Source organism: Condylura cristata, unplaced genomic scaffold (assembly GCF_000260355.1).
Source record: "Condylura cristata isolate star-nosed mole 26May11 unplaced genomic scaffold, ConCri1.0 scaffold00030, whole genome shotgun sequence".
Lineage (NCBI taxonomy): Eukaryota > Metazoa > Chordata > Mammalia > Eulipotyphla > Talpidae > Condylura > Condylura cristata.
Window position 1 is genome coordinate 8346447 of NW_004567131.1, and position 24406 is coordinate 8370852.

General features: G+C 41.4%; 1 protein-coding gene across 6 annotated transcripts in view; it reads right to left on the reverse strand.

Annotated features, from left to right (window-relative positions):
* DIP2C (DIP2 disco-interacting protein 2 homolog C (Drosophila)) overlaps nt 1-24406 on the reverse strand; it is a 133926-nt gene that overhangs the window by 15443 nt on the left and 94077 nt on the right. For 3 of the 6 annotated variants that reach the window (XM_012731324.1, XM_012731323.1, XM_012731321.1), the window contains 4 exons: nt 21524-21692; nt 19233-19403; nt 8256-8285; nt 6786-6847 (listed from right to left, as the gene is read on the reverse strand). In XM_012731324.1, coding sequence (XP_012586778.1) covers nt 6786-6847; nt 8256-8285; nt 19233-19403; nt 21524-21692 — 432 coding nt within the window. The remainder of the gene's footprint in view (nt 1-6785; nt 6848-8255; nt 8286-19232; nt 19404-21523; nt 21693-24406) is intronic. The other 3 variants (XM_004691203.2, XM_012731325.1, XM_012731322.1) reach the window with 1 other exon arrangement.

Genomic DNA, 24406 nt, shown 5'->3' on the forward strand with positions numbered 1-24406 from the left:
GTATACAAAATGATGTTACAATAAACTATTATAAAATAATAAAAAAAAAATCAGAGTGAGATTGCCTTATGCACTTGGGGACAGTCATCTGAGGGTTTTGTGACAGGCCAGGTGTGGACAGCAGGCAAATACATTCATAAGTGCAAAAAATAATAGTAATAATAAGTGCAAACTTCACTTAAGGTCCTGCCCAAGTCTACAATGGACCTTGATGAACAACAGACCTTCATGAACCCAAGCAAGATTCTATTATTGCCATGTTACAGCAAGGGAGGGAAACACAAAGAAGCAAAGGTGTTTAGGTTCATTTAATGTGGTGAAAATTTCAATTTATCTAAATATTGAATCATCAATATTTTCAAATATCTTATATATATTTATATAAGTATATCTTATGCCTTAATAAGAAAATAATAAAGGTAACAAGCAGTTATCTTTATATGTGTACATATAATTTATAGGTCTGGAAACCCAAGTTGCTTCCCAGAGATCCACACACACGCATGCTCATATGCAAGTCACACCTGTATCAACTCATGCACATGACTATTCACAACCCCCCACACCTACACATGGACAAACTCCCACATGTCAATTCACACTCACGCACACACACAACACACATACATGCACGTGCAACAGACACTGACCAAGAGGAGTTTTTCAGCTGTTTTGTCTTAACCTCCATCCTTCTCCTGCCCACTTGCCGCTGACCGCAAGCTGACTAATGCAGTTTTATTCCATGCCTATTTCTCTCTGGAGCTTTGTATTTCGCTAACCACTGATGAGTTAACTTGCTACCCACACTTTTCTGAGACTTGAATTATGACATCAGGTAAGAAGAGTAAGAAAACCAAAGCTTTCATTCTAGGCCTTATGTGAACATCGTGTACATAAGATTTAGCTTCTGGCCCTCCCTGGTGGCACGATGGGTTAGGACACAGCACTGCAAGTGAGCCACAGCTGCTTGAGGTGCTCCCCAGACCTGGAGGTGATCCGCATGGCACAGCAGACCTCTCCTGACTTTTCTGCTGCTCTCTTCAGCACAGTGTACTTCGTTGATCTGCCTGATCTGCTCCCCACTCTGTCTCTGGTAAATCCTCTCACCAGCCCTATACCTTTGGCTTGTACCCCAGTTCTGTATGCATAAACAAATAAATCATAATAAAAAAAAAGATTTAGCTCCTAAAAGTATTTCTTTAAATGCAGAAATAAATTTTCTTCCCTATCTTGTCTGCAAAATTCAAGAGCTTAAGCAAAGATCAAATCGGAAATGATCAAGGGACTGAATTCATCTTAAAAGCCTCAATATTAAAAAGAATGTTTTAAAATCTAGCAGTCATTTCCCCCTGTACATGCAGGAATTAAATTTACTCCAAAAGCAGAGAACAGAATCTTCATTAGGCGAGACAAGAGATGCTCTCCATGGCAACCTGCTGAGCTGCAGATGACCAAACCCCAAGCACTGTGGCTCTGAGAAAAAGGTGCTGCAAAAATGGAGGCAAAATATCAAACAGAAATCAAATCAGGGGAACCTACGTGACCCCAGGTTTCCACGAACAGTGGGTCTCCTCTGTCTCTCATCTTTCTCAGGGAAATCACACACACATATTGACAAGCTAAATGCCAGCACTCAGCAACAACTTCTACCTCCACTGGCACCTCATGCATCTTCTATTTAGTCCTCACGGGTCCCTCCTTGGAAGGCTAATTTTACGGGCCAATTCTAACACAGAGAAATGGAGGGCACAGAACTTGCCCATGGGATCAGAGAAGAGGAGATTTGAACTTAGATCTGTTGGATCGCAGAGTCTGTCACATGAGCTGCAGCAAAAGGCACAAGTGAGACAAATTGCTAAAGATCAGTGGGGATGCCGGAGACTTCAAATTGGATGACTTTTACTGGACAATAGCTGAAAGAGATGGTGTTAGAGTTGGGCTTGAAAGAAGGAAGAGAATTTCACAGACTGGAGGGAAGGTGCGGCAACAGGAGAGGCACAGAGCCCAGACTCAGGGAAGGAGCTGACTCCGGAGGTAATTCCTCAGTTGTCTGCTTCCTTCAGAAGGACCCTCGGTGCAGATAGGGCACGTGAAAGCTCCTCCTGCATGGGGACCTCTGCCTGGCGGCTGGGGCATGAGCAGAACCATGGTGACTCAGAAAAGCCTATACTTAAGACTGGATCAAAAAGTGAGAAAACAGAGGGAAAGAGCCTGAGCTAGTGCCAGGCAGCCAGCGGGAGGAGCAGTGTGGCACTGGCACTGGGAAGAGGGGTGGTGGCTGTAAGAAAGCACCTCCAGGCGGCTTTGTGGGCAGAAACCACTTTGAAGGAGTTCTTGAGCAGGGCTTCCTTGGAAACAGATAAAAGATGAAGAGATACGTATAGTGCAAAATTCTGGTATCTGGCAAGCTCCCTTGAGCTGCCAGGCACATCTGTACCCTGATGCAGAGAGGAATGAGGCTAAGTCTGGAGAGGGCCCTAGAATGGAGGTAGGAAGTGAACGAAAGGATGAATGAGTGCTGTGCACAAGTGCAGGGCTTTCCTATGAGTGGCCTGGGCAGGCTGGAGGGTGCAGGGGTGGCCTGTTGGACCACTCCGCCACAGACCACTATTTCCATTATTTGCACTGATCAACACTGTCACCAATGGTTATCTTAGATAATTTGGGCACTGGCAGAACAAACCACTCTTACTTCTATTTTTTGATGACTAGTATGTATTAGAGATTATTTTATAGATTAGGACAGCAGTGTCACTTAAAGAGATTATGGCTCTGCCAAGCTAAAAAAAATGGCAATTGCCAACAAGCTCAGTTTCAGGTACCAGGCTCTTTAAGTAGAACTATGATGCTGTTCTATATTGAATTTCATTACCTTACTACTGTAAGACAACAAAAATCTGTCGCCCCAAATATATATCTTTGGCAAAGGTTGATTTGTGGGCGGGGCTCTGAAGGTTGAGGGGGTTGATTTTGAAATGGCATTGCCACACAGGCCTCTCAGTAAGGGCATCTCCCTCATTGTACAGGGCAAACCTAATCTCTCGATCTCCTTTCGGTGAAAAAGGCAGAACCTTTATTTACTGTGTGTCTTCCTTGGCAAATTTGCTAACTGGCCATGCCCTTCCTTTCCCTAGTCCCCCTTATCTTAGCTGAGTTTAAGATGGCATCTGAAGGCACATGGAGAATTACTCAGTATTACGCGTTATCTCCCACATATTTAGGAGGGTATACATGTTACTGCACCTCTCTTCGGCTTTTTTCTCTTATGAAAAAAGAGCTGCCTGTCTGATGCCTTGCCAGCCTGGATAAACCAGAGGGGCAGGAAGTGACTGCCTTCGCAGCCCAGTACTGCATATACTGTATTGGGTCAATTTCATTTCACTTTTTCCACGTCACACCTTTTTTTTCAGAGGAGATGTGCTGCACAGAGGACACTCAAAAGACTGGTTTAAAAAATTGTTAGAATGGTTCCTGAGATATTCTGTCCTTTTCAAATGAAGAAAAAAAATCCCTAAGTCCCTACTCTCAACCAATCCTAATATAATACAAAATGAGATAAGCTATCTCTTTTATAATTCCCATCCTTGTAGATAAATTGGCTTGAAATTACAATCTATCCTCTTATGCCCCAAAGGTCAGCAATTTTTATCTGAATGGTCTTACAGTACTTATTCTTCATGTATTCTGAGGTCCAGGTCACAGACTGAACTGAATAACTGTTACTCAAAACAGGGTGTCTCGGGCCCTCCCTGGTGGCGCAGTGGGTTACAGCACAGCACTAAGAAGCTAAAGCTGCTTCAGCATGAGTTCGATCCCTGGCCTGGGAGGTGACCCACATGGCATGGCAGACCTCTCCTGGCCTGCCTGCTGCTCCCCTCAGCAGTGTACTTCATCAGTCAGCCTGTTCTGCTCCCCACTCTATCTCTGGTGAATCCTCTCGCCACCCCTGCACCACTGGCCTGTACCCCAGTTCTGTATGCACAAATAAATCTTAAAAACAAAACAAAACAACAGGGTGTCTCAGAGGAGTATTGCTGATCCTTTTGAAGTCATGAATTATAACATTATTTACAAAAATTATTTAAGGAAGGAATACAGATTTGTTTTAAAGCTCTGAAGTTATTTGGAAATCTGTGTGCCTCTGGGACAAATCACCCTATCTCTTTAAGATGAAGGTTCTGAATTTTGAAAATGTTCCAGATGGCAGTGAACTAAGATTCAGCGGGTCTATTCTTGGTAGGTCAGTTTTCTCTGTGCTTGGCCCCCAGAGAGGACCCTATCAGATGGCCTGTCATTTTGTCTTCCCTCTAAACATTCATAACCAGAGCAACAGGGCCAAGAAGTCTCTTTCTGAGCCGGACATGGCAAATTAGGCGTGCTCAAACACAAAGAAACAACAAGCCCCAAATGGAATCCTGCATGCCAAGCATCCCCAGGACTTCATACCTCACCTAAATGTAGTTTCAGCATCTCCCCAAATGGAAAATTAAACTAATCAACCTGAGTTTCCTGTCAGCACACTTGAGGTCATCTGCATGATGACATCCTCCTTCAAAGTCTCCCCCTCCTTCTAATGGAAGGTGGCTTTGCCTAAAAAATATTTTGTTTGCTAATAATCTAGCTTATTCTTTTTATGACGATAACACCTTTTCATTTTTACAACTTCTTGAAGCACCTTTCTAAGGTAGGAATATTAGAGAATGAGAAAAGCAAAGGAACATCATAGCACATGAAGGGGACCATTTCCCCATCCCCATGTACATGCAGCCACCTTGGACTACCCTTCCTGCATTCCATGCTGAACGGGGTGGGGGAGATGGGGACAGCAATGAAGGCGCAAGGAAGGAGGACAGGAAGACACTAGGAGAGGCTGCTCCTGGGACATTAGCATTTGGCAGAGATAATGGCAGCTGTTATCTTGAGTTCATGGTGGACTGTACGGCACATTTTGAATTCTGGGTCTCCCCGAGGTTTTTGGGGCCCGCTTAACCTCTTTCTTGTGATTTCCTGCTGGAAGGTGTGTTAGACTTGTGATAAACAGCTTTTGGAATTTGATTAAAAATCTGTTATGTGAAACCCTTTCCACCTCCTTCCTTCCCTCGTTCCCTACCAAGTAAAGGTCTTTCACAATAAGTCTTCTTCCTTTGCCTTCGTATATGCAGACAGCTGAACATTTTCACAGTGTGCACCCCTTAATAGTTTGGAGTCTCTGAGTATCCCTTGTTTTTACCCGGTTACAGGATGCTACATGATTCATGAATCATTAATAAAGTCAATTAGATCTTCAATATTAACTTGGTTGGGTTTTTATTATTTAACAGATTTGCTGCAGGGTCTTTCCAATTTGGCATTATTGGTGTTTGGTCATTTTGGATTGGGGGTGTAAAGTTATGGGGGGTTCTGTACAAATAAGACATTTAGCTGCATCTGTGCAGCTAAGGCCTCCAGGTGCTGGGAGAACTTTTCCCAACACTGGGCTAATCAGACGTGGCCAGATGCCTGCTGGGGGCACATGTGCCCTTTTGAGAATCTTGAGTGCAGGTAAGTAGTTACTCGGGCTGGCAGATCACTTGGCCCACCCAGACCCCTCTCTCAGTATCTACTCTATGCCAACACATTCACACACTGGTTCAGTGTCTGGAGGAATATGCTCAGACCACTGCTCCGTCAGGCAGGGGTCAGGTCTCCAAGTCCCCTACCCACCAACTCTCACCCCAGCTTTCCATGTGCTCCTGGGCATGATGGCACATGCCACTGACAAGCAAGCAAATAAACATGCAAGGTAAGCTGCATAGTACCCGGTGATAACAAGACACTCAGAGTGCCTGGTAGTAACTCCTGAAGACATCAGGGTCGCCTCTATGAATCACATCAGATAAAAACAATGAATAGGCCTCACTGTAATTACCAAAAGAAAATGATTTCTGGGGTCAACCTGGTGGTGCAAGGGGCTAAATCTCAGCACTATGAAGCTATTAGCAGAAACTGCAGCAGCCAGGGAGCTGACACACATGGTGCCGCAGACCTCTCCTGTGTCCTCCGCTGCTCCCCTCAGCAGTGTATTTCAGTAGGTCCATGTGTGCTGTTCCCCACTCTGTCACTGGTGAATCCTCTCACTGCCCTCCCACACCTCTGGTCTACACCCCCGTTCTTGTATGCATACACAAATAAAATAAATCTTTAAAAAAAAAAAGAAAATGATTTCTATAATAAGAAAATTCTATAAAGAATGATAGGAACTTCTCTTGCTCAACAAAAACTTTACTGAGTTCTTGTTGGGGGCAGAAACTCCTCTAAGGGTCTTCTTGCTTCTACCCACCCCAAGCTCTCCCTCCTCAACTTGCCACCCTTGAGAACTTACATTCATCAATTCTTACTCAAAGATGCTTAGGAAGCTACATAAAAAAAGTAATGCAACTTGCATTTTAATTTTCATGAAAGCACCTTGATGAAAAATTTCAATTACTATAAGTAAAGTGGGCAGAATGTTGATACTTCATGAGGTGCTCAGTGGTACCTGATTAAAATGACCGAGGGACCCACAAGCTTCTGATTAGACTTTTAGAAAAAGCCATTCTGGATGGTGCAACAGTTTTCATTTGTATCCCTAAAAAAAAAAGGGGGATTGTCCTACACAGTATGTTAAAGCAGAGACGTTACAACTCAAGGCGACCTGCCCCGCTCACAGGCTTTATTCACAAGGTCAGTGTGCTGAGCAGATAAACATGCTGCTCCCTTTGCTAGGTGGCACTTGCAGGCTGGGCAAGAAGAAAATGCAACTGTACCTGTCGTGTCTCAGGGCTCTCATATCAACGTAGACGGTGGTTGGGTCAGGTCCCGAGGTCCCCTGCAAGCAAGGACACAAAAAGGTTAGAGTGAGTGTGTGGGAATAACTCTGCTGCCTACAATTGAGCTCATTTTGGGTGAAATCCCAAACTCAACCATCAATGGAAAGCACCAAAACCTCACCTCTCGGAAACACCTGTTGACTGCTATCCTAAATGTCCCTCAAAGGGACATTTTATTAGGATAATACTGGACTTTCACATGCTTGACTGTCAACTGGATTTACAGAAATAAGAGGCAAGCCACACACCGTGTGAAATTAAAGGTGACTGAAACCACCTAGACAGCATTGGTGGCAAAAGCAGGTTGTCAAAGATGTGAAGGCTCCTTTGTTGAGAAATTTTTACTACATGCATCCAAAAAGGCCTATTTTTAAAGCTTAAGATATTGAAGCAGAACACATGACATGAACTGACAGATTAAGGAAGAGATAAAAGATAATTATCTTGTTCCTTTTAGTTCTATTGTGCTTTCTCTACCTCAGGAGGTTATTTCTGTCTGTGACGTAGGTCGGGGAGAGTGTGTGCTTTCCCCTATTGCAGCTCTCTGTGGCCTCAGATATGTGGCTATATGCTCAACACATAGGTCTAGAAACCTTATCTTGGTCTCATAAGTCTCTTCATTTGTGTGCTGGGCTGACTTCTGGCCAGTGATTTCTTCCATGTGGGAGCTGTACCATTAAAATTGCATTACAAATCAAATTTCTACATATATTTCTTGGGAAGATAATGCAGTACCTTGGGTCTTGGGTAGAAAAAGATGGAGCTCAAAACAAACTCGCTAGAAAAAAAAGAGCCCTTCAGACATTATTTGAAGAACTATGCTAAAATTCATCAGAAGAAAATCTTGTACCAAGCACAAGGCATGTTTAAACATAAGAAAATAAAAATAAAAACATTTTCATTAGAACATACAGTAGTACGCAATAATCCTGTCATTGGTATCTCAACACCAAGACAGAGAACAGCACATGCAAATCCCTCTAGGTGGAAGCCAATCCTGCTGTATAATGCAAAGAAGGTACTTTCTACCCTGTGACTCGTCAGTGAGCTGTGTTACAGACTAAAGCTTACTGGAGAGGTGGTTTGATGTTCCGAGTAATGCAAAACACATAACCACAGAAGGTCAATCAAAAAGCAAGTCAGAAAGCAGGTCACCAAATTGGAAAATGGCGTAAAATGGAGGTGACCCTAAAGTGGCAGAGCACACAGATATGCACACAGACGTGCAGCCTTTGTCACAAGTGCAAAGCATTGAAGAGACCTGAGGAATGACAGCATACAGGGCGCCAGTCCTCTGGACACAAGTAAACAACCCCAGTCAATCTCTGCACCCAACTTTCAGCCGGTCCCTGCTGGGAGACGGGCACTAGGTGGGCATTGGTGTGGATGAAGAGGAATATCCCCTACCTGCTCGGCCGGCTTCCACAGCCTGTGAGGCTACAGCAGCAGGAGAAGGGAACAAGAAGAAAGGAGAGAACACCAGGCCACAGAAACCGAAAATAAACCACAACACAGAGACACACAAACAAACATTCCAACAATTAAAAATGGGATGGGGGGGAGGGAGGAGAATGCAAAAAGCAGGGAACAAAGTAAAAAGAAGATCAAAAACAATGTCAAACATGGAAATTGTTAAAATCAATCACTGTGCCATTAAAGGCCAAAAAAAAAAAAAATCTAAAAAGATGTCAACATATCCACAGAGCAACAGGAAAGAGAATAATAGGTGACTGACTAATCATGGACATACAGGCCTGAGGAATTTGATACATGAGGTCAATGGTATTACTGGAAGTTTAATTTCACAGTACTTCTATATAATTTCTTTTTTGAGGAAGTGGAGATTGTGAATTTCATTGGCCACGTTTACTGTGTCCTCACTGATAGCGTCTCAAGTTGCCTGTTACAATGATGAACAGAGTCTGGAAACATTTGCATCTTAAATCAGGGTGTCTGGCCCTCCTTCTCTCTTTGAGGTTAGGTAAAAGGAAAGGGTTTGTAAAGCACTTTGGAGAGGTGTGGGAACAAAGGGCAGACTCCCCACAGTCAGCTCTGTGGTCTAGCTGGGATTTCTTCTCAGTGAGCATCACCCCTTCCATGTGCTGCCCCCCAAATATTGCACTTGCATTTCCTTCTTCTCTTCCTCAGTTTGGGTGCCCACCTGCCTCCCCTCTCAAATGATCTACACCAACATCCCAGAAAAGCTACCAAAAGCAACACTAGCAGGTGCCTTTAGTGCAGTGTATTTTCCCCTAGTAACTTAGGTATATTTTTCAAATATTCTCAGAGATGTGGAAAAAGCCAAAGTTGCTGCCCGGGCACATGGTTATGTCATTGCTCGAGGGTAGAGTTGAATGCCTACGTACTCCCTGGTCACAATCACCTAGAGGACAACAGCAGTAAGAACAAAAGAAAGGAATGCTTCACTGGTGTCCTGGGGCTGCAGAGTTTGCTAATAAAATCGCATAGGTCAGTCACTACCTATCAACACAGTCTCTAGAAAAAGTAGGCCTCTCAAGTCAAACTGTGACTCCACCCTTCTCTCAATTCTTCCTTCTTGAGAGAGATCATGGCAATTGCTTCCTCTCAGCAGCCTATCGTTAGAAGATAGAGGCAAGCATGAAGAAAGAATAGAGCAGGCTCATTAAAGCTGTGTGCACTTTGAAGGCACAGGACTTCTGGATGTGTTCAAGCAGAATGCAATGATTTAAGTAATTTCCTTTCCTCATGATTTCTTTCTGGAATCCTAATTATTACTTGGAACAAAATAAGTTAATGTCTCTTTAAATTAATCTAATTCACAAATTTTGTTATAATGGCTCAAGGTAATGTCTTAGGGAAAAAATCAACAAGACCAACTAACTTCTTTGCTTGAAAATGTCAACAAAGCATCTGGGGCAAAATTGATCCCCAGATTTTTTGTTACTATGTTACTAAGTGATACATAAGGAAGGAGACAGTTAACATATAGATATTTCCAGATTTCAAAACCGCTAGAGTCTCAAAACCTGAGATTTCAAGAAACATATTTGTATTTGAAATGTGCATGAAATGTACTACAAAATACAAAGGAAGTGCACAATTAACAAAATCTTCACTTTACCCAGTAATGTGATTTGGAGTTCTCTAAACAAGGAGATACATCATGCATACAAGTATCCCCCAGTATTTCAAGATCATCAAATCAAATCTTTTTACTTACAGAAAGGACTGGAGATAAATAGTTATCCACTCCAACCAAAATTTATTCAGAAATGAAGATAAAGCATTTTCTAACTATCAGTTACGAGATTCAGAAAAGGGAAGCTCTAAAGTTTAATTCCCTTTAAAAAGTTAACATGGACATAATTATACTAAACATCATTTTTTCTTATTGGTATAAAAGCATTAAAGCAACTGTATATTGAATTACATTTAAATCTCAGTTGAAGACATACAGACTCAGATCCCCAACATGACACAGGAAATTCAACACTGTCCTTACATACTGTAGCTGAGTGGCACCTGTAAGATTTGGAGAGTCACATAGTATGGCATGAGCACCATGCCATCTAACATTCGCACACAGCTCCTCAAGTTGAACTAACCAATTCTAAGTAGAAAAAAGTGAAATAAAAGCTTAATTTCACAGCACGCATGTGGTGCGTCGCTGCCTCACTGCCTCGCCACATGTGTGAAGAGTCACGTTTTCCTTAGTGAGGCCCTGGGAGGCAGCATGTATAGGGCTGAGTCCTTCAGGGACTCAGCAACCCCAGCAGCTGAGCTTCTTCCTGCCTGCATGACCTCAAGTTACTTTCTTTGGCCCTTTTCAAAGGTTTTAACAGTGACTTTTTCCAATATTTTAAATGAGATGTTATTTATACGCAATGAAATGCACACATAGTAAGTATTCAATTAGATGAGTTTTGGCAGATGTAACCCCCATTTAGCTACCACCCCAAATAGCATACAAGTATTTCTCCACCTTAGATAATAGGTCAACCAACCAATATCCACACAAATGCTACAACTTTGTCATTTTGCACACAACAGATTAACCTACTCTTGGAACTCAAAATGAATAGCATAATACAGGGTCTTCTTTTGTGTCTAGCTTTTCTCATGGGTCCAACTGCCTGGAGCCTACACACCATTGTTTGTAGTAGCTGTTCCTTAAAGTTCTGTGAATGTTCTTCTCTATGCTTACGTCACAATCTATCCATTGTTGGACTATTTCTAGCTTAGTGTTCTATCCAGCAGAGTAGACACACAACACATCAGTACTTCAGAATTGTTTTATTTTGCATAGTCCTATTTTTAGAATTTATTACTTAAGGACTATCATGTAAAAGCTCCTCTAAGCATTTTTTATACAAGCATGTCTACAGACATATTTTCATTTGAGTATACACATAGTGATGTTGGTTCATAAGGTTGATTTAGGAATGTTAATAATTTGGTAATAGGTTATCATGGAAATGGATCTGAAACTGATTAGTTGGTTTGGAAGGAGAAGTCAAAGGCACTGAAACTCGAGCTCATTTGCTGGGTGGATACTAGTGGTCCATCCACAGATTGGCAAACTGGCTAGCCCCTGTAAAACAATATGTCCCCCTATTTTTTAAAAGTATTTTTAAAAATCACTGCCACAAAAGTTCATTCACATATTATCTGTTCCCTCTTTGAGCTAGCCCAGTGGCCTTCCTGTGAAGAATATAGGTAGAAGAAAAGTCCAAAGTCTCTTCTTTAACCCTTTTAGGAAAAGTACTCATCAAAGGCTTAAAGAACTGTGGAGTCACAGAACAACAGAGAAGCACAAAGATTGAAGTAGCTGCTGCTTCTGTGCATGCCTCTGAAGGCACATGCTCATACTTACGGTTCAAGGCATAGATTAACCCCAGGATTAAAAACAACACTTGTTGAAAGTAAACATTTGATTGAGAAGCTTGTGGAGTTGCACAAAAGCAGGCATCCTATCATGGGCCACTGGGCCCCTAAATGTTTCTTGGGGTTATTCCCAAAACTTCCAAATGCTCAGATGGAAAGAACCAACCCCAAAGCTGGGCACAAGTCAGATGTGCTCAGTCAAAATATGGTGCAGATGAGTGAAAGCACCTCCTACAGTTTTGTACAGGAGCTGTCAATTGTGGTGAAATTTGCAATCCCGTCTACAGATTATGGACTATCAGCGATGGAATACCCAGAAATCCTGCTGGGGCCTCTGCTTGTCTCGTTTTGGAGTGAGGATGGTGAATTTTTTTTTTTTTTTTGCAAAAGTTAAAGCTTTTATTTTCACACATTTTTGGGGCAAGGGTCAAGGTGATTATAGGATGAGATCAAGACTGTGTGTGGATGCTGACCAGCCAAAGGGATGGACTGAAAGAGTCCTATGCTGATCATTTCTGGTCACCGAGCATCTAAACCTTCTTTCTGTATTTGGAGGCTGGGTGGATACAGAGCTCCTGTCTTTATAGTAACTACTTATTCCTCCTCAACCTTGTGGCAGGGTGTGGGACAGGTAGCCAATTCTGCCAATTATCCGCATCTATTCAAGCATGAAGCATAGATGCCAATTATCTGCATCTATTCAAGGCTGGTACTAGCAGTGGTGTCCAGGGCCAGCAAGGACAATGGTAAGAGCCTGCAAGCATGGATGACCTCAGCATGAGTTGTGCCAGCTGCACGAAACCTGGACCTCTTGATGCCCCTTGATGCTTCTGAGAGCTACTCAGTGCCGTCTCAGTAAATTTATTTTCATTTAAATTGCCAAGGAGATTTCTGCTCTTTACAAATTAGAATGTTGACTGATACACTGGATATTTGAGAATACAGGCCTAATGACTTCAACTATTAATTTTTATTATCTGGGGTAACATATATCAGCAGGAGAGGATGGAATTCTCTCTGTAATTCAGCTGATTGTGATTACTTCCCTGGAGCATACAAAGTCCCTGAAAGCATCTTATTTATTTTTACTTCTTTCATCTAAAATCAGAGTAGGGGGAAGTGAATTGAGAGTTAATGAAAGTCTTATTATAGCTATTAATTTTATTTTGGGAATGACTTAAGGTTTATGTTACTTTCTGAGACTTACATATTTTTCTTCTCAACATTCAGTGCCTACCACCATCATCAGGGTGGCTATATTGCTCTTACTGTGTGTGTTTCAAGATTTAAAGTCGACTATAGCTGTTACTATTGATTTAATTCCACACAGCTATTTGTAATAAAACTTTCTTCTCAGAAAAACTGAGCATTTTACTACAGGGTGAAAAAATTTCTGTTAAGGTGTCTAATTCCGCCCCCCGCCCCCAACAAAGCAATAGCTGAGGTCTCCTTTGGAAAATGTAAGAAATAACCATCACCACCACCCCCCACTTCTTCTGGCACAGGATGTTCATTTTTCTGTTACAAGGAACTAAATTTCTAAATCTGATACAACCGAAAATCTTTCAGCTTATACTTCTGAAAAGAGTAATTGTGGCTGTAGGCAATATTTTCTTTGACAGAGGTTACTAAACAAGTGACATGTCTTCCCAATACTAATGAAATTTATGTTAAACTAATTAAACACAGAAGCCATTATTTGAGCCTCCTAATGCCTACTCTTGGTATAAATCCAACATATCAGAATTGTTTTAAATTAACATCAGTTTCGCAGCTACAGATTCTGGGAAATGTCGTTCCCAAGGATAACAAAGGATCTATACTTCTAAACGCCTTTCTTCTGCAGAGCCTAAAATATATCATCTTTCATGAAAAATCAAAGTCATCCACTCTGTATTTCATTACTCCACTTATTTGCCACAGAGCTTTAACATGGAAGTCAAAGGGGCAATGACAAGAGAATTAATACAGCAATTCTGCCTCAAAATGATAAATGGGTCAACAAATCATTCAATTTCTAGGACATACAAAAAACAAAAAACAAAAAACACCAGCATCGAGCATCACAGAAATTACAATTTTCTCAATTTTCTAATTCTATGACTATCTCCTATTTAAATTTTTTATATCTGTTCATTTATGTCATGTCTCTCAATCTTCATGATTTTTCTCTAATATTAAAAAGTCCTCAAGGTTTGCAGTGGGCAGTTAAAAGCAAGTATCTCAGAGCCATCTGAACCGAAGTCTGTGTGCCACACCCTCCTGTCACCTCATGCTCCCCATGCAAATGACAACAGATGGACCACCCCTCCACTAGCAACTGCGGTTCTGATTTAAAACTGCTGGTATTGAGAAGAAAGGAAACAGTTACAACAACACACAGACCATTCTGCCTGTGCACTATTTAGTTTTGCAAATACTGAGATTATAAAACTGTAGTTGTTTCACCTTGGGTAACACATCACAGATGGGACTAGCACCTAACAAAATTGTAAAATGTTGGCAACATTTCTTGAAGAAGCTCTGTTGTTCATACCCCACCGCATAACAGTTAAATCTCAGTTCTGGGACTTGCTTTCACTTCTCTGCTCTGCATTGTAAGCTTAATTTTCTGACCCATAATTTCTGTCGTTTCTTAAAAAAAGACTTATGTATACAGAAATGGAGTACAGGTAAGAGGTGCAGGGGTGGTGAGGAGGCTTCACCAGAGACAGAGTGGGGAGGAGAACAGGTTGACTGACCTGAGGGGAGCAGTGGGTGGGTCAGGAGAGGTCTGCCGCGCCATGTGGATCACCTCCGGGCGGGATGGAACTGATGCTGAAGTGGCGGTTAGCTTCTTAATGCTGTGCTTTAACTCGCTGAGCCACCAGGGAGGGCCCCAAATTTAGTACTTTTTTTTTTTTAAAGATTTATTTATTTGTGCATACAGAACTGAGGTACAGGCCAGAGGCTCAGGGGCAGCGAGAGGCAGCACCAGAGACAGAGTGGGGAGCAGAACAGGCAGATTGATGAAGTACACTGCTGAGGGGAGCAGCGGGCGGGTCAGGAGAGGTCTGCTGCACCATGTGGTCACCTCTGGGGCAGGTGGGAATCGAACTCATGGGAAGCGGCTTTAGCTTCTTAGTGCTGTGTTTTAACCCGCTGTGCCACCAGGGAGGGCCTGAATTTAGTACTTTTATAAAATTCATTTAATATCAAAAAGTCAGTGTGAATGTGTGAGATGTTTGGCTGTCTGCTGAGGGTGTCCCTGGACCATGTTCTAACAAGAGAGGGACGGGTTACAGACCTTTATATAAATCATTTTAAGATGTACTAGAAAATGCTAAGTAATTGGAAGGGATGAAGCACTGTGGGAATTCAAGGAAAGAAAACAACAACAACAAAACTTCAAACTGTAGGTATCAGAAACAAAGTGGAAAGAGAAACAAGTTTTCCAAGTGAAGATGGTAGAAGTTCATTTCTGGCAGAGAACAGCATGAGGCAGGAATCAGAAGGCCTTGGAAAAACTATGCACTAGAGAACGTTGCGCATGAAACTGATAGGTGGGGAGAGGTACTGGAGACTGGTTCAGAGGCGATATGTGAAGTATTGGACAGTGAAAACACATCTCTAGTTATCTCCACATAACTGAAAACTGCCTGCATAAGTTACATTCCATTACAGTCATGCAAACCTGGGGAACAGCCTTCCTCAAAGGACAGAAAGCCCTTTTGAAAATAGTCCCCATGGACGTCACAGAACTCCGCCCCCAAGAGCGCAGCATGAACCTCTGTGGCTTAGAAGAGTCCACTTTCAGGCCTGTCAGTTCATGTCTCATCCTGGAGACCTGGCTCTTCCCTTTGCCAACAGCACCGCCCCTGCGCGCGAGCGTGTGTGCGTGTGCGTGTGTGCGTGTGCGTGTATGACCGAAACCCAACTGAGCAAACGACATTGCCAAAAACAACACATCTACTTCAAACCAACATGCCCAGCTGCTGATTTCACATTTACCAGTGATGTTGGTGCTGTGAACAGAAAAGTATAAAGTTTTCACGCCTTTAAACATTTAGATACAAGGGAAGATCTTAGCTTTTGTGGTTTTGATTTTTTACATCAAGAGATTAATTGTGGTTACCTCTGGAGAAGCAGTTTTTGGGTATGGATTTTGTTTCCTAATACAAAAATTCTTTTGTTTAAAAAAATCACAAAGAATTAAAAAAAAATTCAGAAAAGTTCAGGTTCTTCTTGTTATTTCTTCATCCAAAGATTCATAAAAATTCAGCTTTTGTCAGAACATGTTCCAAGTCCTCATTAGGCCTGTATCGCAAGTCAGATCATAAGGACAAGGACATCGGATGAAGAAAGGACAGAGACATGGGTTTTCTCCCAGGGCTCTGCTGTTTGCTACCACATCATACAATTTTTAATTTTTGCAAAAATGAACAGAAAACAAGTGTTTCCAGTGATCAGGTCTGCCCCAAGACTTTTTTGCACCTGTGCTGATTTTACCTGAACTTCTGTCCAGGTTTTTCACCTGACAGTACACTCAGGGCTGCCTTACAGTAAGGTCTTTGAGACCCCATGACCTAAAGTTGCCTCCCCTGTGTCCAAGTTTTTCTTTCCCCTCTTACTCTGTTTTTACTAAGAATTTTATTTACTTACTGAACAAAATCATTTTATGTCTCCAGCTCATACATTAAAAAAAAAAAAATTGACCAAGTCAAGAACTTTAAAGTATTTTGAGAAAAACCTGGCCAAGACTGAGATGAAGCTAGTTAAAGCTTGAGATTCCCTGTGAACTGAAGAAAACATTGCTATGTGGTTATGGGGTACAGTCCAGAGCCAATTGGGATGGGGGGGGCCTACAGAATATAGGATACATATCTGTTGTGCCTCCTCCCAAACCCAGAAAATCCTCAGTCCTGAAGTCTTTCTTTCCCATGATTTTGCAAGGGGCTGCTAGACTGCAATTAGTATAACCCAGGATGACTTAGTAATTTATCGTACCATTGTACACATTGGTATTTTCAAATATCAATCATTCAAAAAAGACTGACTGAAAATGAGTTGAGAATAAAGCAAATAGAAAAAATATAAAACATGCATAGTGTAAAACAGCCTGTGATTTGCAATGCTACATTTCATCTAGCAAACATATTGATGAAGTTTTTTTCTCTAAAGGAATCTATTATCACTTCCTATTGAGAATATAGAACTTCATCTATGAAACATTCTCATAACAGATTGATTAAATATTTCCAAACTCAGGTTCTACTTGGCGGAGTATAGTCATGATGAAGTTCATAACTTAGGGCCCTCGTGGCACTGACACACAAACTCCATTATTGGGCCTGTATTACCTTCTTACCTTTATTATCATTATTATTATTTGCCTCCATCTTTTCAAGTACTTATAGTGCATTTTATTTTGCCAATGAGTCTACTCTTTCCCCATAATACCACCTTAAAATATTTTGGATCTTGGTGGACAGAAATGATAAAATAAAGAGGTAAAAAATATATGATCTATTTCTCCTATCTACAAAGCTTTAGTTTCATATCATATCATGCTGTAGTTCTTTCTTTGTCACCTTTCAGAAGTGACAGTGTTAAATGTAATTACATGACTATGGGGTTGATTCTATGCTTGTCTCCCTTCATCCTCCATCATTCTGAGCAAGAAGGAAAAAGAGAATAAATACCAGGGTGGCCCAAAGTCCATCTCTCATGATTTCCCAATCTGTTCACCACTACTTGCAGGAGAATATCCTATGACTGAATTAACTTCAGAAATGAATTCTGCATTTCCCATTTTTCCTCATAGAATAAATGACTGGAAACATTTAAGAAGAGCAGGTAAAGGTGGACAGGCAAAGAGCACACCAATGTTAAAGAACTAGAATGGCAAGTTAAAAATAAATCTTTAAAAAAAAGAGTATTTATTTGTGCACACAAGAGCTGGAGTATAGGCAGAAGGAGCAGGGGAGCAGATTCACCAGAGACAGAGTGGGGAGCAGAACAGGCAGATCTACTGAAATACACTGCTGAGGGGAGCAGCGGGCAGGACAGGAGAGGCCTGCTCTGCCATGTGGCTCAACTCCCTGCCTGGGGATGGAACTCATGCCAAAGTGGCTGGCAATAGCTTTATAGTGCTGAGACTTTAACCCCTGCACCTCTAGGGAGGCCCCAAGATTAATTAAACTCTTCAGATTACCTCTGAACTAATTTAAAGTCATAGACAAGGTTTTAACTGGCTCTTCAGAATAATTTGGTAATTTATACTTTTTCAAAAATGGAGCTAATTCAAAATAAGGAAGACAAAGGCAAGGAAAAGGTACACATAACAATTATTTTTCTTAAAGCTAAATTTTTGGAAGCAATCTCATCTCATAGTCACATGGAAAGAAGTTCTTCCTCTTCCAAAGCCGTGGCTCTGTCCACCACTGCCAGCGCTTGTGAGGAGACAGCACATGAACTGCCTCAGGCATCCAGTTCCCCAAATGGTAACCTTAAGCAAATATGTTGAGGTATGCAGGGGGACTTAGGGGGTGATGTGAAGGGGAATGGGGAGGCTGCTTGCGTCAACCATTTTTTACTCTACAGTCTCAGTAGAATGAGTACTGCGGTAGTCTATTTTAAGGGAGCCTTATTTCAGAAATATTTCAAACTGTCCCAACCTGTTGCCATTGACTTTGGAAATGGCTTTAGAAATTTCCAAGTTGCCTGTGACTTGTTAACCATGGGCATCAGGCGTTGTCTCCCTTATACCATGTAGAACACTGGGACTTAATTTTCTTCCAACTATACAGGGATACCTGCCTGTTTTCCAAAGTGTTTATTTACTGCTGTTACTATTTGATTAGAATGTATTTTTTAATAATAATAATAATAATAATAATAATAACTAAACCCTGAAAAAAAAAAAGAAAGAAAGAAAGCCTTATTCTTCTCATATGCCTGAGAAGCAATTGAGACTGGCTGGACCTGGACTGGTTGATCTGTCTGCAGCTGTATGATGGGCATGTGGGAAGGGGATTCCTAAAGGGCTGTTTTTTCCCTTCCTTTGGGGGCCTTGCTAACCTGACATAAGCAGCTCCAGGGATTTGTGTATTGTATGTTGAGAATCAAAGAAGTTGGTGAGAAAGAAAGGAAATGAGGACTTTTAGAGCCACAGTTAAGTCTATCTTGTTTGGGTGAGGATGGTCTCAGTAACACTATGTCACAGATAAGAAGTATTAACGGTTATTTCTATGTTGCCATCACAGAGGGAAAGTCTTCCTATGAAATTCACTGTCCACATACCAGAGACTAATTCTTTAGGAGACAGAATTTGTCACAATGAAATATTTGTTAGAGATCTTTAGAGAGCCTGACCTCAGAGGTCTGATACGAAAGTTAAAATGAGTCAGCACTCCAAGTGCTGGCTGTGAACAAGGGTTAAGCAAGCACTGGCAAGGAAACCGTATCCACCCAGTCTGGGCTGCCCACCTGTCACCTGTAATCAATGACACAAACGCATATGACATCGAGGGGACTCACCTGCAAACAAATGGCCAGGTTCACTCTACAGCCAAAGGAGGTGCTGACAGCCCGAGGATGTAGGCCCAGGTCTTTAAACAGCTTCGAGAAGGACTGAGTGAGTGCTATTCGAGGCCGCTCTTCTGCAACAACCACACACGTCCGCACACGGGACAGGTCCAACCCTCGTGCCTGAAAATGACATCAGCGGTAAGAAGTGAGTCTACCTGTGGAAGGGTATGACCGCCTGAGTCAGACCCACACAAACAGCAGAAACTCTACACATGGTCATTTCCTAGGCACTCTGTGTCCAAATCAGTAATGAAACTGGTCTAGGATATCTACATAAAGAAGTCACACTGATCATCAACCATGCCACTACACATACATTTAAGTAATAGGGAGAAGCAATCACAAGACCCATAACAAGGAGAAAGGCTGAGGAAACACAAGGCCCTGGCTAAAACAGCCAAAGGACAGAGTTTTAAGGAAGTAAACATTTGTACACAAGTATGGATACACAAGAGCACACATTGGAGAAATATGAGAAAACCCATTGGAGAAATATGAGAAAACCCGTTTTTTAACAAAGGAATGGGAAATTAAAGTTCTGGACAAAATCTTAACGGCAACTCTACTTTCATGTTCCTTCAGACAGTGTGGCCATGGACAAAATCTCAAAGTCAAGTGCATCTCAGCCTCCAGGGAGTGCTCAAGACTGAGCATGGATAGATTCTGCACCAAAGTGTCCATAGAGCAGTCAAAATCCTCAGAAGGAGGAACTCAGATGAATTAAGCTCAGGTCTCTGTAGGAAGGGCTGCGCCTCTCTGGCCACACTGCAGGAAAGCAGAGTGAGTGGTAGCAGCAGCCTTTATAGTGGGGTGAGGAAGAGAGATGGTGTCGTGGCAGAGATAAGAAGGCAACCAGGACACTGGCCACTTGCACGCTGCAAGCTGGTGTTGGCACATGGGCGACTGACAGCTCCTGAGCTAAGGAGGGAAACAAGATTCGAGGTAACTGTGACTCTGAAATTTATGGCATAGATGTGGTTTTGCAGAGATAGAACTATACTGGAAAAACTAATCTGGGTGATATACATGTGATCTATTTATGTGTGTTGAATGCACCACAGCACAGAATCTGAGATGGTTAACCTGGAGCCAGGAAGTCAAAATTTGGCTCAAAAGATTGCTAACAATAAGAACTCGGAAAGGATACTTAATTTCACTGTAATTTAAGTTTCACTGAACTTAATGATTTCCATTACAGAGAGCTGTTATAAAAGTAAGATGAATTAATAAGTAAAGTGCTTAGCAATCACTTTATTATTTCACTTTGGTTATTTATACAAGCACCTACAAGGAAGATTAATGAAGATATGCTCTATCATTTTATAACAATATAGATAAATATGAATAATATTACATATTATAAATTTCTTTTCTATGTGAACACATAACTCCAGACAACAACACATTTATGTGGCTTAACAAATCAAAGTTATCTCACATATTTGTATTTCTATTCAAATAATGCATTAAAACTGAGTAAGGAAACAAAACTCAGGAGATATGAACGCATTGACTTAGTATTTGTCTATAGACAGATAATCCGCCTGCACATATAGACCCGCATACACAAATTAATCTGTATACATATGTGGACACATACACATCTGGATGTATAAACAGTAGTTGGAATATATTATCAAAACAGATGATATGATTATTACCTCCTAGTTACTTAGGTTAAGGACTACTTACCATGAAAATGCATGTTCAAAATGTTCTTGGTTTAAATGGAGGGAAGTGCTACCTATTCTCACATAATGCCAAATATATCTATATACTTATAAACACACACACATAAAATACACATAGATACATGCTACTTTTCAGCTAGTTATAAAGATGAATTTTGGTTAGGATTCAGCCATACAAATCAAGATATTCAAGGAGAACAAACCTGAATTCATACTTAAATACCAGAATCAGAATAAAACTGACATCACTGAAAAAGTTAAGAGCCGCATTCACACAAATAAAAAAGCAAGTTAGACCCCTTTAAAATAATCCAATGGAAGTAAAGACGTCATGAAACTAAACGACACAGACTCTGACCTATACCTGTTACAAAATGAGTTTTTCACATGAAAACAATTTTTGTCCACTTCCCACAGAGAGGATTACTCCGAGGCTTTTGCGAAGGCTCCTTCTGACTTCACATACTCCCCCACACCCTAGGACATGCGCTTTCCCAAACACTGGGAAGAGCCCCAGACTTTGAGGCGGGAGCTGGCGGGACCACTTACCTTGAGGGATTCCGTCTGCGAGCCCAGTCCCTTGGTACAAAGTTCCATCACCGAATAGGAGCAAAACGTATCCCGGACTTTGTACTGACTCACAGCAAGAAGCCACAAGGCGGGGTTGGTTTCCAACTCCGAAGGCGGGATGAGAATGGACTGGTGCCCAGAGTACACGCTGCAGGGAGAGGAAGGGAGGGAGGGAGGTTTCAGGGAGTGTGGGTGGCGAGGCAAGACCAGCCTGGGTCACTAAGGATGTGTGGTCCACTGGGAGAAGGGGCGTCACTCGACTCCATGACTCCACGGTGAGGCACTTGGTAATACAGAGGGAAGTGTGCTTATGAAAACATTCTGAGAAGCACAAAGGTCAAAAGGAATTATGATCCGGACTTACCATCATTTTGGGCTTTTATTCGAAATCTCTAAAACCTGTTCTTCTAACAAACTGGACTCTTTAACAGTAGGAAACAGGGGGTAAAAATAATTGGAATTTTAGAACAGGACTTAGCAAACTGATGTGCTGCCTCTCTTCCAAAGAGAACAGCCGCTTGTTCAGCTTGACTAGCTTTCATGTGGGCAGGCAGAGCTGAATAGTTATCGCAGGGACCAGGGAGTCTATAATGCTTAACAAATGACCACTTGAGAAAAAGTGGGCTTAACCCTGGTTTAGAAAACTGACATCAGAGTGTGTTGCGTTGGGCAACACCACACTGATAAAGTAACAGGACACACTGATAAAGTAATAAGAGTTGAGCAGCAGGCTACATAATGCAGGATGCTACTCAAGAGCAAGATCCTGGCCTTTTTATTGATAAACTAGCCATACAGCATTGGTCAAATGGGGAAGCAGAAAAGGAGAAGGGGAAGTAGAAAGCAGGGGAAGGGTGGAACTGTACTTCTCATCTGCTGATAGGTCGGTATCAAAGATCAAGCCCTGACTCCCTAGTCAGGATTTCAATCTTGTTATCAACAAGGCAGTCCACTTATCAGCTTCTGGGGTCCTTCGTTATACATCAGTCAAAGGTCTCCAGGGCATTCCTGGTCATACCTTGTGATATATAAGTTAGGGGTAAGTTTATGCATCTGTCATTAGCTCCCAGGGCATTCCGGGTCAAACCTCTTGATGGACACCCTTCCCAGGGTGATCCAACTTTATGTTCTTAATTGTTATGAAAGGCACCTTGTAGGTGTCTCCTATGGCCAGGCAGTTCTGATCTTGCTTTAGGAATACAGAACTGTAGGTAACAAAATGGAGGCGGGATAGGCCAGTGGGGTTAGCACTGAATGAAAGAAAATTAAGACAATAGAGAAAGCTGTCAATTATTTAAGTTTGGAATCTTCGAAAGGATCTAAACAAAACACCAAACAGAAGAACCAAGGAAAATGTATTCATTCTTCATTTTCATTTTATATGAAGAAAAATGAGGAAAATCATTGGTTATAAGTTTTAATTCATTAACTGATGGAACAAACATAACTTTGTAATAATGAAGTCCTTGCCAGATTACATTTTTAATGATCTTAATATTTTTGGTTTATGACTATATCAAAAACAATTGCTATCATGCATGATAATAAGCTATCCTAGATAAATTACCTTTTAAGGTTTAAGTAAAGGGATTTCCTCGTATTAAAAAAATCTCATTGGCCCTCCCTGGTGGCGCAGCGGGTTAAAGCACAGCACTGAGAAGCTAAAGCCACTTCCCATGAATTCGATCCCTGCCTGCCCCGGAGGTGACCACATGGTGCGGCAGACCTCTCTTGACTCCCCCGCTGCTCCCCTCAGCAGTGTACTGTGTCTATCTGCCTGTTCTGCTCCCTGCTCTGTCTCTGATGAATCCTCTCATCCTCCGCATCTCTGGCCTGTACCCCAGTTCTGTATAAAATGAATAAATCTTTAAAAAATATATATATAGGGAAGTTAGAAGGAAAAGTATATTCTCCAGGGAATATAACAAAAGGCATGTTAGAAGCTTTTATTTCTTTCTCTATTTCAAAGTTTCATTTAGTTTTGTTAAAGAGAGGGGACACTGACCTATCCTGATCTTGTGAGAGGGTTTAATCATTGGAGAAGTAGGGGGTTAGGTATTTAAGGTATTATTCTGCTGTATGAATGACTTCCTTTGTCTAAGTATACATAAGATTTACCATTTAACCATTTAGTGACATTACTTACATCTGCTCTTGTGTAACCATCACCACTATCTAATTTCAAAATTGTCCATCATCCTAAACAAAAACCAAGAAAACCAAGTAAACACCAGTCTTGCCTCTTAGCCCTGGTAGTGTCCTCTCTACTTTCTGTCTCCGAATTTGTCTGCTCCAGATATTTCATATAAGTGGAATCATATAATACTTGTCATCTTATTAGGGTTTATTTTATAAAGGTTCACATATTGTTGCACAAGTCAGAATTTCCTCCCATTTTAGGGCTAATCATATACCATTGTAGTCCACTGCAAATGGGCGTTTCCACATTTTGGCTATTGTGAATAATGTTACTGTGAACACTGGTGTAGAAATATCTGCCTGAGTCCCTGTTTTCCATTTTTTTGGGTAGATACCCAAAATTGGAATTGTTAGATCATATGGTAATTGTATGTTTAATTTTTTGAGGCACTGCCATATTGTTTTGCAGCTGCAGTGTTTTTCATTCCCATCAGCAATGCAAGAGGGTTCTAATTTCTCCATATTCTCTCCAATATTTATTTTCCAATTTTTAAAATTATAGCCATTCTAATGGGTGTGAAGTGCCATCCATTGTGCTTTTGATTTGCATTTCCTTGATGACTAATGTTGAGTATCTTTTCATGTGCTAATTGATCATTTGTATGTTTTCTCTGGAGAAATGTCTAATTGAGTCCTCTGCCCAATTTTTAAACACTTTTTAAA